The sequence below is a fragment of the Lingula anatina genome, chromosome 3 (genome assembly GCF_051362555.1).
Source record: "Lingula anatina isolate TDL-2025a chromosome 3, LinAna3.0, whole genome shotgun sequence".
NCBI lineage: Eukaryota > Metazoa > Brachiopoda > Lingulata > Lingulida > Lingulidae > Lingula > Lingula anatina.
Genome location: NC_141769.1, coordinates 29,142,895 through 29,154,631, shown reverse-complemented (window position 1 = coordinate 29,154,631; position 11,737 = coordinate 29,142,895). Strand labels below are relative to the sequence as shown.

The 11,737-nt window shown below is 38.2% G+C and overlaps 2 protein-coding genes and 1 long non-coding RNA gene across 3 annotated transcripts; 2 read left to right on the top strand and 1 right to left on the bottom strand.

The window, feature by feature from the left end:
* The first annotated feature begins 1,594 nt into the window (after nt 1–1,594).
* Nucleotides 1,595–5,394, top strand: LOC106181865 (uncharacterized). The gene is made up of 8 exons (XM_087009736.1): nt 1,595–1,759; nt 1,980–2,003; nt 2,345–2,446; nt 2,813–2,913; nt 3,300–3,408; nt 4,113–4,286; nt 4,731–4,891; nt 5,247–5,394. Exons 1-8 carry the CDS (start codon nt 1,660–1,662, stop codon nt 5,343–5,345), a joined length of 870 nt encoding a protein of 289 aa, XP_086865862.1. The 5' UTR covers nt 1,595–1,659; the 3' UTR covers nt 5,346–5,394.
* Nucleotides 4,762–6,019, bottom strand: LOC147763182 (uncharacterized). Its single transcript, XR_015333617.1, has 3 exons — nt 5,673–6,019; nt 5,240–5,346; nt 4,762–4,899 (listed from the first exon to the last, which is right to left on the bottom strand). It is a non-coding gene; the product is annotated as an uncharacterized LOC147763182 (long non-coding RNA).
* Nucleotides 6,020–7,123: 1,104 nt separating this feature from the next.
* Nucleotides 7,124–11,453, top strand: LOC106162480 (uncharacterized). Its single transcript, XM_013539783.2, has 8 exons — nt 7,124–7,193; nt 7,411–7,434; nt 7,695–7,796; nt 8,334–8,434; nt 8,675–8,783; nt 9,755–9,928; nt 10,247–10,407; nt 11,203–11,453. Exons 1-8 carry the CDS (start codon nt 7,124–7,126, stop codon nt 11,299–11,301), a joined length of 840 nt encoding a protein of 279 aa, XP_013395237.2. The 3' UTR covers nt 11,302–11,453.
* Nucleotides 11,454–11,737: the final 284 nt, after the last annotated feature.

Below are 11,737 nucleotides of genomic sequence, written 5' to 3'. Positions count from 1 at the left end.
AGCCAGGTGTGTTACCTAATTACCACACAACTCTCGAAACAATTGATGCATGCAGTTGCATGTTCTGTGGTCAGAAATGTGAGGGGTGGTCTTTTCGGCAATTTCTGCCCTTGTATAAAAACGCATGGGCTTGGTCAATCTTTGGAGTGTGTTTAGAGAAGCAACAAAGGGATCGCACTGAAACTTGACAGGTACCTTATTGAAGATATGGTTCGACAGCTAAGCAACGCAGCTTACTATGGGACTCTTGCTCTCAGAGAAAATGTCCAGAAACGGACAGCCATTGCCAGGTAATTCAACATTTATCAAGAACCGTTTGTAAAGTCCTCCAAAGAAATGCTGCAACAGGGGCACCTACTCCAATACCTCGACCAGGGTGTCCGCGTATCACACCAAGAAGACAAGATCGCCTTCTCCTTAGAGGACGCCGTGCTGGTCGTACAAAGGCAACCAGTGTCCTCAGAAAAGAGAGGCAGAATGTCATTCAAACGCCCGTTTCAAGGTCAATCGTGAATAAGAGATTACTGCAAGCCGGTTATTTTGCACGAAGGCCAGTAGGGAAACCACTGTTAACAGCAGGTCATATACAGCGACGTCTGCAATGGGCTGGGGACCACGTGCGTTTGCAGCCAAAACACTGGAATCACTTCGTTTTCAGTAATGAGGCCACATCTGGATCTTTTAGGGTTGATGGTCGAATCCGTGTCCACCGACGTGTACGAGGGACATAAAACGATGATTGTGTACTACCTAGGGTGCAAGCAGGGGGTGGTAACGTCTCTGTTTGAGGAGAATTTCATGTCGGTGCCCAGAACCAGTTGGTTTTTCTAAGAGGCAACCTCAGCCAGGATTCCTACAGAGACATTCTACAGCAAACGATGCTTCGATTGGTAAGAGCCATCTTCAGGAACAACTTTGTGTACCAAGACGACTGCGCAACCCCACATCGAGGCCGCAGAATCACTGTTTTTCTGCAAAACCAATGGGTTTAGCAACTGCCCTGGCCTGCAAACTCTCCAGATATGAACCCAATTGAAAATCGTTGGGCAAAAGTAACTCACAGAATTAATAGCTATGGTCATCGGCCGGTAAATAGTGATGAACTGCGACAGGCAAATATCACTGCGTAGAATGATATCCCTATCCAAACTCTAAAAAACGTGTTACAGGGTATGCCATGTAGGATGAGGGCGCTGCAAGCGGCTGCTGGAGGTCATACCCGCAATTACTGGCTTTTCATGATTTACTGTAGTGAGTTCTTTGACTGTGTAACATATCACTGTCCGGAGGCTATCATTTACTTTAATATCTTAGCTTAAAGTTAATACTGACATTAAACTGTTGATATGGTTTTCTAGGGGCGTTCCTTTCTTTTGAATGGCAACTTATGTCAGATTTGATATCATTGACCAAAATATCTCACAACAGAAAACTGGATGTTTTTATTACTCAGTGGCATACTTTTTAATGACTCAAGCCAAAAAAAATTTAATCAGTACTCAAAAATAACAATGATAAAAAATATTCCATATTAAGTAGCAACCCTGTATGTAGTTCTATCATAATCCACCCTAAATCTCCTCTTGAGATCTGTGAGAAAGGTCATCTGTGGTAGGTTTTATCAAATAAAGTCCTATATGTGCACGTGGATGTGTGTATATGGTCACTATCTGGAGGCAGAGAAGAACCATGTCCATTAGCACAGCTGTGTTCGTTTTCGGGCTCTTGGCGTCGGGCCAGGCCTGGCTTTTTGGGGGAGGTGAGTAAACCAAATCTTGGAAAAACTTAAAATATCCTAGAGTCAATTGATTCTCTTTGTCTACTTAAATTAGATGCAAAGTGAACAGTTTTTCTAGTTCTTTGATAAAGTTAAGAGAAATCATATAATTTAATGTATTTCTGCTTTAGACCTTATTAAGAGCTTCTAAAGAAATTTAATATTGTTTTCTTTAAAAAGACATTTTGATATTATTTGATAGGTCCAGCATGGGACGACCTGAAAGGTAATGAGATTTTAATCATTATCATTTTCAACGTTTATAAAATAATTCTGGAAAAATAAAAACAAACATTTTTATAAAGGTCTAACGTGAAGTTTTAGAACTTACCTGTATTTGATCTTATGATTTTGTTCTATCCTTATAAAAGCACTTAATCTTAAGACAGTGTTATATAAATGATAAAAAATTAACCACCTAGGTCTATTGTAATACAGGATACTTTTATTAATATAATAGAGAATTTAACATCTTTTCTCTTTTCAATGAAAACCCGTGCATGGTTTCGAAGGGCTTTTTTACCATCAAAGCAATAAGTGATATTATCTGTTGTTTTGTTAATTTAGTCACGTTTGGGATTAATCCTTTCGGGAACTCGTTTTCCTCGATGCCAAGAACAGTAAAAGATGCTGTGTACTATGGATGGAAACTGGATACTAGATGCGGCAGTAAGTTTTGAATTTTATTTTCTAGGCAAAATATGAAGAAGTTTCTGAAATCGGAAAGCCAAGTGTTTCGGTTGGTGTGTATGCCTGTGTTTGCGTGTTCATTAATTTTCAGCTTTAAATATATAAATCTCTTTTTTATAAATGAATGAATGAATTAATTTTTTTTTTTTTTTTTTTTTTTTTTTGGGGGGGGGGGGGGGACTGGCTTCCAATTCTCGCGGTGATCAGAAAAAAAAATCAATTTGAAATTTTATTGAAATTATCCTGATTTTGTATGCTGGGGGCTGACACTGTTTGCTTGCTCTCCATTTTCTTTAAAATTTTTCACCTTTAATGCAGACCTTTACCTTTTGTTTTTTTATCCAGGCAACAGTCAGTTCATGGGCAACCGTTACATCAAGGACGGCGATACAGCGGTGATGTTGTTGTTTGATAAGAACGGCTACATTGCGGGTATACAAGCTGGGGTGAGTACTGGCACCTAGGCTGGGGGGGGGGAGGAGGGGTGTTTGGGTGGGTGTCGGTATTCTTATTTTATTTCATTTATTTATTTATTTATTTATTTATTTTATTTTATTTATTTATTTATTTATTTATTTATTTTTTTTTTGCGAAAATAAAAATATCACTGTTTTTTGGTTCATTTTCATGATTGTCTTTTATTGAGACTTTGCAAATCTTTGTCAACTCACAGCTGAATAAGCTCATCGATATTATTCAAAAATGAGAAGTGTTAATTAAATTTGAGTAGTTTTAAGAGAATATTCATTTACGTAAACAACATGCTTAAATTGGAAGTGGTAATAATACTTCATCAGTAATCGAGTCAATCAACTGATTATTCGATCTTCAGATCCCCAAAACCAATGCTCCCTACCCGTCCAAAATGACAGCAGATGCCAGAAAATACTTCATTGAAGAGAGCGACAAATACACCATCACCGCTTACTTCACTGACCCAGGTATGGATCAAAGGAAAATATTTTATAAGCCGAAATCATTATAAATGTAATGCATGTTTGTGTTTATGTATATCTTACAGCCATTATACATGTATAAGGATATCCTGACGGGATGCCCTCAGCTCCGTACTTCAAGAATTTGTAGAGAAACTTCTTGGTATTTCATTTCGACTGGACGAAATTTCGTTTAACCAAACTTTTTCATTCCGCCTGGTTTATAAGTTGAACTGATGGCATAGGATTCAAACCTGTCAGTTCCCATACATTTGGTCAGCATCTATCTCTTTGGTCAGTTATGTTTATCTTAAACCTCATGGTCATCACAACGTCGTGACCCTCGGATTTCACCGCACCTTACCAGGGTCAGCTTGACCTGGTCACTCAATAAAAACGAATAAATCTTAAAAAGTGGACTTTTTACCCCCTTTGTTCACCGAAATTGAATAATGGCACAAGTCAAAAGTTAACAAGATCAACGTTTTATACTAAGTTAAATTAAAAGCGTATGCAGTATTTGTATAATCATTTTGAATAATCCAACCAAATTATTCCAAAGTAAAAAGCGTTATGATGTAGACAAGTGAATATAATTTTGTTCTCAAAATTTTCGTATTGCGTAAGGTCGTAAGGTCTACGTCGCTCTAAGGATTGCTATCTTTCTGCAGGTGTTTTTGAGATTTTCTGTATCTTTCTCTTTTTTCCAGCCACCATCTGTAGCACCGGCCGCACAGCCGACCAGTACTCTGCCCTCGGTACTGGTAACGCCCTCTATATTCAGAAAGGCACCAATCCTGTCACTGATTCCATCGCCATGCCAATGTCCCAGGATGACGTCAAGAACACCATGTGGACAGAGGGGCATTGCTTCTACGGCATGGGTGAGACGCGGTCACTATCTTAACAACCTAACAACAAAAAGCTTCTGTACACCGCTGTGCAGTGTTTTTTTTTTTTTAATGCCTTAAGCTTTTTTAACCTAAAAATAAAAGAATTTATTATGAAGTCCTCCAAATGGATAACGAAGTTAATGTTGATATTTTTTGTCCTCAGTGCTCGCTTCATAAGGATAGTGGGTGTAGAAGAAACGAAATTTATGTAATTCATTTGTACACCAGTTTTTTTTTTTCCAAGGGCGGTAGGTATAGTAATAACCTCGGTATATGTTATTGTCATAGTCAGATTTTATTAATATTAGGCTACTTTTCATCTCATCAGTGTCCATTAAGTGTAGGGGATCTATAGTGTGTCAATAGATTTATAAATCTTAAAGAAAAGAAAAGAAAAGAAATTAACTCTATTAAATAAATCCGAGGTGATTTCAGGCAAGCACTACTGGTACAACATTCGCCAGGACATGGCCTGTGAGGAGTTCGTGCCCGTCTTCCTCTTGTACAATGGAGGGAAGCTGAACGCTTTCGGCTGGGCTTTCCAGGGAGACTACAAATCCTCCAGATACGAGCACCCAGGGCAGTCTAGCTTCTCGGTAAGCAGCTGTAATTCACAAAATTGTCAAAAATTGGTCGTGACTCTAAGAGTCTAAGGCCGTAAATTGTGGAAAGTAGATTAACATAGAAAAAAATTCCCCCTTTTTTCACACTGAGTTTATACCAACTTTCCACTCACTGAGTTTATACCAACTTTCCACTGAAGTCATTGTTTAAATCATCATAAAGCAAGATATCTATGAGCCCGAATTTACTTTCAAAGCAATAACAGACTTTAAGTAGAACTAATGCTACGTTTTGATATAAACAAGCGAATTAGACAAAATGGAATATGTGACATTTTATGTGTTAGAATTGCTGGTAATAGTTTATCAATTTTTGTTTACATTTTAGTGGTTCTTGAAGCCCGTCCCTACTTGTCTGTCCACGGCGGGTCCACTGTCCACTCTCCACATCTACATGGACAGCACGGCCGCGGTGAACACGTGCTGAGCTGCAGGGATGACGTAGACGATGACGTCAATTACAATCATATTTAATGAAAATATATGCCTAACTGTTAAAGATAAATTTATTCATAATATACTTAAGTTATTTCTGTTGTGAAAACGTTTGAAATTATCCCGTCTTAGAAAAAGATTATACATGTATCTTTTTCTGCTTAATTAAAGATATATTTAAAAACTTGCAACTTTTTAAAATTTCTGGTCGTAAATTGCTCCAACTAAATCCCTCCAGACCCTAAAGCACATTTTTCACAACAAAAGAAGAAAATTTTGACTACTTGGCAATATCTCAAAATTAATAAAACTTACTCACCTGTGGTCTCAAACCCTTTCACAATCCCCTCAAATGAGGGGTCATCTGCATAAGCAAGAATAGTAGACCCCATATAGTTTTAGCATCCACTGGGCGACAGACAGGTCCACCCCCAGTTCCCCCAGCATGTTTCACAAGCTGATCCCTGATTTTCTTGGCATGGGCCACCATACTCCTCCATTTTTCTTTGCACTCATGCGTGCTTCTGTGAGCTATGCCAAGCGCACTGATCAATGCTTCTGAATGTCATCCCAACATCGTTTCTTCTGTTGGTTGTCCAATAATGTTGTCAATTTCGACCTAATGGTGTGCTGGTGCACTTGGCATAGCACAGTAAGAAGGGAAGCCTCCCTGGGTCTCTTTGTGGAAGACCTTTTTTTCTGCAAGGGTTGTACTTTTGTTTTAGCAACAGTGCATGATGGGTAACCAAATATGGACATAGACCAGTTGTTCATAGCAACTGTCTTCAAAGTGAGGTTGTTCCACCGTATAGTGATTTTAGCTGGGTTTTATAGGTTCTTCAGACCTATACAAAGCATATTTATCCACCGTTTAGCTAAACGCCGTATATGGGATTGGCACACAGTATAAAGTTAGCCGGCGTATAGATACGGCTTTTATACAACCCACCACAGAAAGTTTAAAGTTAGCTGAAGACGTCGGTCTAGCTGTGCAGACATCATTTTTCAGGAAATAATGAAACGAAACTCTGTAGTAGGGCCTATTCCTTAAAAATGAATTACACTGTATCTGAGACTACATGGTAGGCCTACGTATCATTTGATCGGGTTTAGACAGTGATTTGACATAAGTAGGGCCTACTCGCTTAAAATGCATTTTAAACATGGATCTAAATAATTGAAAATTATGGAAGAAATTTGGAGGTCAGTAGGCCTAGGCCCTATATGTTTTGAATTTATGGCAGGGCCTATACCAATTTGACACTTAGATCTAGCCTTAGAATATACAAACAGTTTTAATGTCACTTTTTCAGGAAAATGAATTTCTTGTGTTTTATGAACCATGTTCAGCAATACAAAAACAAAATTATTCGTTTAAAAACCTAGTCCATTGCAGGCAGAAGAAATTAAGCCTATAGGCCTAGCTATGTGTGACTTTGACAAATGAGATCGGATTGCCACATCACCAAGCAATTAGATTGATAATTGATTCTAATCAATTGCCCAGCCACTAGAATGTGCGCAGACTACAGCCAAGTTCCAGTGTTTGTACTCTGTTGATCGTCTGGTGATGTAATATAGGCCTAGTCCTAAACCAGTCCCGGTTTCATCTCCACATCTTCGCACAGTTTCAGTTAGGGGTTATCTCTTACATACTATCGGTCAGTGTGAGGGGTAGTGGGAATGACCAGACGGTGTACGGACTACATATATATAATTCACTGATACCACTTTTCACCAGTCATTTCTTGACGTTGACAGACTCAGAGAATGTCCGTAATAGCTGCTGTGCTGGCATTTGGCCTCCTTGCCTCTGGGAACGCCTGGCTGTTTGGCGGCGGTGAGGATTTTTTTTTTGGTAAACTGATATTATACATGCTACAATGCTAGGTTTTAATTTATCTTATATCAAATAGTGTCTCTTTCCCTTTTGTCATTATTTTTAAGAATAATGTAATCGACGAGAAAAAGTTCGTTGGATAAAATCTCCACAGCTAATTTAGTTCTTTTCAAAATATCTTTGTGAAAATTTCAACTTTTATTTTTTTATCATACAGGCCCACAGTGGGATGATTTGAAAGGTAAGATACTTTTTTTGCTAGAATATTGTTAAGCATATTATTTTACCTCCTTTAAATTACACATATGGATATTTTTTCAAAGTGAGATTTTTTAATGATATAATCTCTTTTAAGAAAAAAAAGGACAGGAGTTAAATACCAGTTGTTAAGATTGAACTGTAGAATTAAACAATTAAAAACTTCGCTTTTATAATGACATTTTTTCAATTCTCGATATTTTTGGTTTTAATTCTCGATATTTTTGCTCGTCTTTGTTTCAGTCACTTTCGGAATTAACCCTTTCGGCAATTCGTTTTCGTCGATGCCAAGAACCACTAAGGACGCCGTGTCTGATGGTTGGAAGCTGGACTCAAAGTGCGGGAGTGAGTAGGCCTATACTTCAGAACGCTCTAGCAATAAGGCAAGGGTGATTGTAGTATAATATGCATTATTTAACCCATTCGGGACTATCAGCTGTCGTACAAAAATATTATAGCAAAAATGAGAATATACATGTATATACATACGACTACAGTACGATTCGGTAACGGGGTAAGGTGAGGATAGTAGGCCTAAGTCCTCTTGGATATTCTGAAGACAGCAAGAAGATTCTCGACGGAGACTTTTCCACAGGTACAATATTGAATGGTTGATTAGTCTGTAAAAAATTCCGTCAGCCCAGATGAATACATTTTTATGTAATTTTAACTCAACTCTGCTGGAGTTCGTATTAGAAAATGTGTGTGTGTGTGTGTGTGTGTGTGTGCATTTCTGTGGAAGTTAGCCTACTTGTGCATCTGTATGTAATTGCTTTTATTCTTCAACTTTTACGAACAAGTCAAGTTGGTTCAAAGAATATCGTCCAATACGATTTGCTTTTGATATGTACAGTAATTGTATATGTATAATTGATTCCCCAGGCAACAGTCAGTTCATGGGCAACCGTTACATCAAGGACGGCGATACAGCGGTGATGTTGTTGTTTGATAAGAACGGCTACATTGCGGGTATACAAGCTGGGGTGAGTATTATAACACGTTAAGACGAAAAAGGAATTAAAAAAACGACTGACATTTCTGTACCTTTACCAGTAAGTGCCTCGTAGTGAAAATGAGTCCAGACCTCTTATAGTAATCATCATTTTCCTGTATAACTGCAATTTTTTGTTTTTTCAGCTTATTTTAATGTTGATAATGTTTATCAATTGATAAATAATGTGAATAAATTAACTATTTCTCAAATGTATCCTTGGCAATTTTAGATTCCTAAGAACGCTGGCACCTTTCCATCAAGTATGAGTGCGGACGTCAGAAAATACTTCATTGAAGAGAGCGACAAATTCACCATCACTGCCTACTTTACCGACCCAGGTAGGACGCACAGATTCCATGTTTTTTTAAAGAACATCTTCTAGACTTAAGTTGTGACAAAACATGTGGGCCTATTTGGCGTGGTACATGTAGTAGGACAAGGATTGTAGCTGAGTTTTTTGTCTCTAGTTTGCACCTGACTTCGCTCGATAATGACACCTTTGATAAGAAGAGATACAATTTGGGGCCAGATTCCAGCAGATACCATCAATTAAATATGTGTGTTCGTGCACACACGAAAATACGTGCACACGAACACACACGGTACCACTCTGTTAAGATGAGGAAACCTCTTCCAAATACTACCTTAATCGGTACAACAAAATCAATCATCAAAATTGTATATCAGCCAACTGTAGCAATCGAGGGCTGGTCGGCTTTATCTATCTTAGATAGATAGATAGGCTGTGGGTATTTAATAATAGCCGGGATCAAGTCACGACGTTCTTCGCCGCACCCATCGGTTAAGCGACCTTGTGTATTCTGGCCAGCTGTCCAGTGACATGCAATTTTACTTCATGACTTACACGGCCTGCTGATTTTACAGATACGCCGTGACTAAGATTATTTTTCCGTATTCCAAACGGTAAAACTATGTGAAGCTGATTTATAAAAAGAGCAGCCTAATTATTGGCGCAAAATGCTCTGGAATCAGATGCATTCTGTGGCACTTATGGTTTTCCAGTATGCCTTATGTCAGCTTCACCGAATGCATTTATTCATCTCCCAGACAAAGGAAATTCCTTAACAACCTTCGCCGCTATAAGCCCCCAATCTAGCTTTTGTGTTACGTGTTTTTTTACAACTTTTGCATGTGAAAAGCATGTCACATAACCTATATTATCATTATTATCTCTCCCCTGGCTGGATCTCCCTAGATTGGTATACAGCTAGTCTTTCAATTAAGAATAAGCTTTTCTGTGACTGGCTACTACTTGAGAGTGTTTTCATGGTTTTTTTATGGGTTTCAGCCACCATCTGTAGCGCCGGCCGCACTGCTGACCAGTACTCTGCTGACGGCACCGGTACTGCCCTCTATATTCAGAAAGGCACCAATCCTGCCACTGATTCCATCGCCTTGCCAATGTCCCAGGATGACGTCAAGAACACAATGTGGACAGAGGGACATTGCTTCTACGGCATGGGTGAGAAAGGCGTGGCGTATCTTGGTTTAAGGCTTTTTATTGAAGTTTTAGGAGGCAATTTAGAGGCTATTTCTATGTAAGAAAAGAAAATAGTGTCAGGGTCTGATATCTCTTAGATGTCTACAGTGTATACCTAAGTGAACGTGTACAATGGCAAGCTCACTCGATTGCACAGATTTGCCCTTCAGTTCTACTGTTTGAAGTTAGTTTGAAATTAGTCCCTCATTTTTCACAGAAAAAAAATCGATCCTGTAGAAAATTTTTTGGTAATTTTTAAGTATTATAGCGGTTTATTAAACATATCTATCCTCGTTCCAGGCAAGCACTATTGGTACAATGTTCGTAAAGACATGTCCTGCAACGAGTTTGTCCCAGTATTCCTCTTGTACAATGGAGGTAGATTGAACGCGTTCGGCTGGGCGTTCATTGGAGACTTTAAGTCACCCAGATATGAACATCCTGGACAGTCCAGCTTTAAGGTGAGCGGTGCTTTGCTATGGTTCATTATTCGTGATTTTTATTTTGTTAAAGGTACATACGAACCGAGCATCGGTGGAGTGTGGATTCCAAGTAACACATGTAAACCACTTCTACTATATTCTTATATAACTCAAATAAATTCGACATACCAAGGGATAAACTGAATAGATCCCTCGATCAGCCATAAAAGACCTTTAGACTGCTCCTTTCTTTAAATTTATGGTTATAAATTTAACCTACTTCCATGACCTACTTTCCTGCCCCATTGACATACAGCTTAGAATGCCAGCAGAAAAATCTGTTCAAACATCATTTTCGGGTAAAATTAAACAATGCCTTTTGGTAATTCCCTTAGTTATACTACTTGAAACTATATGCTGGCATTTGGTTGGTTTTTGTGACAAAAAATTGACTCTGTATGCATCTTTAAAATTTGATAATATTGGGGCCGGAAAGCAGTTTCTGGAACCAGACCAGTTGTATTCTGGTCCTTTATGCAGTCGATTCCAATATTTCTTTTCCACATATCTATATTTGTTTATTTTTCATAAAATAGTGCTGGTCTTATAAACCTCGTGATTTATACGTGTATGTAAAATCAACAACGCAAAGCTTACTGCATAAAGGATGCAGAATAATTCATTTTCCCATTTGAAAATAAGTGGACGTAAATTCTGAATATAATTTAAAGTCAGTAAAGTGTTATGCATTGACAACTGAATAAAAATTAACTTCTAGCCTACAGAATATTCACACAGTGCCCGTTATTGATTTATGTGGTATCTTTTTTCCAGTGGTTTTTGGATCCCGTCCCGACCTGTGTAACCAGCGTGGGTACATTGTCCACCATGCACATCTACATGTACAGCACGGCCAGAGTCAACACGTGCTAGGCAGCCGTCATAAGTACCCCAGTTATGCAATGGGGCACCGAATTTAATGCGCACATTATTATTATTATTATCATTATTTTTTTTATGGGTTTCGTGATTCTTGGTATGAAGTTACAAATAGCTGAAATGAAAAATAAAAAATAGAATCTGTACTTTTAATTTTGATGTTATATGAACACGTAGATAATATTCTGATACGTGACAATAAACCAGAAATTAACTAATCAGTATTGACAGCTAAGATCACGATAAAGACACGTGTTGGTAATCGCTAGATCAAGGGTTTTAAATGGATGCTAACGGTACAGCTAGTGGTACATGTAGTCTGTATAAAATAGGGCCTCCTTGAACTTAGTATCCTACCTGGATTCTATTATCTCGAGTTTTGCTGTTCTTAAGGACTTCTGCAATTGTTTTTGTTATCGAGTGTCAATTG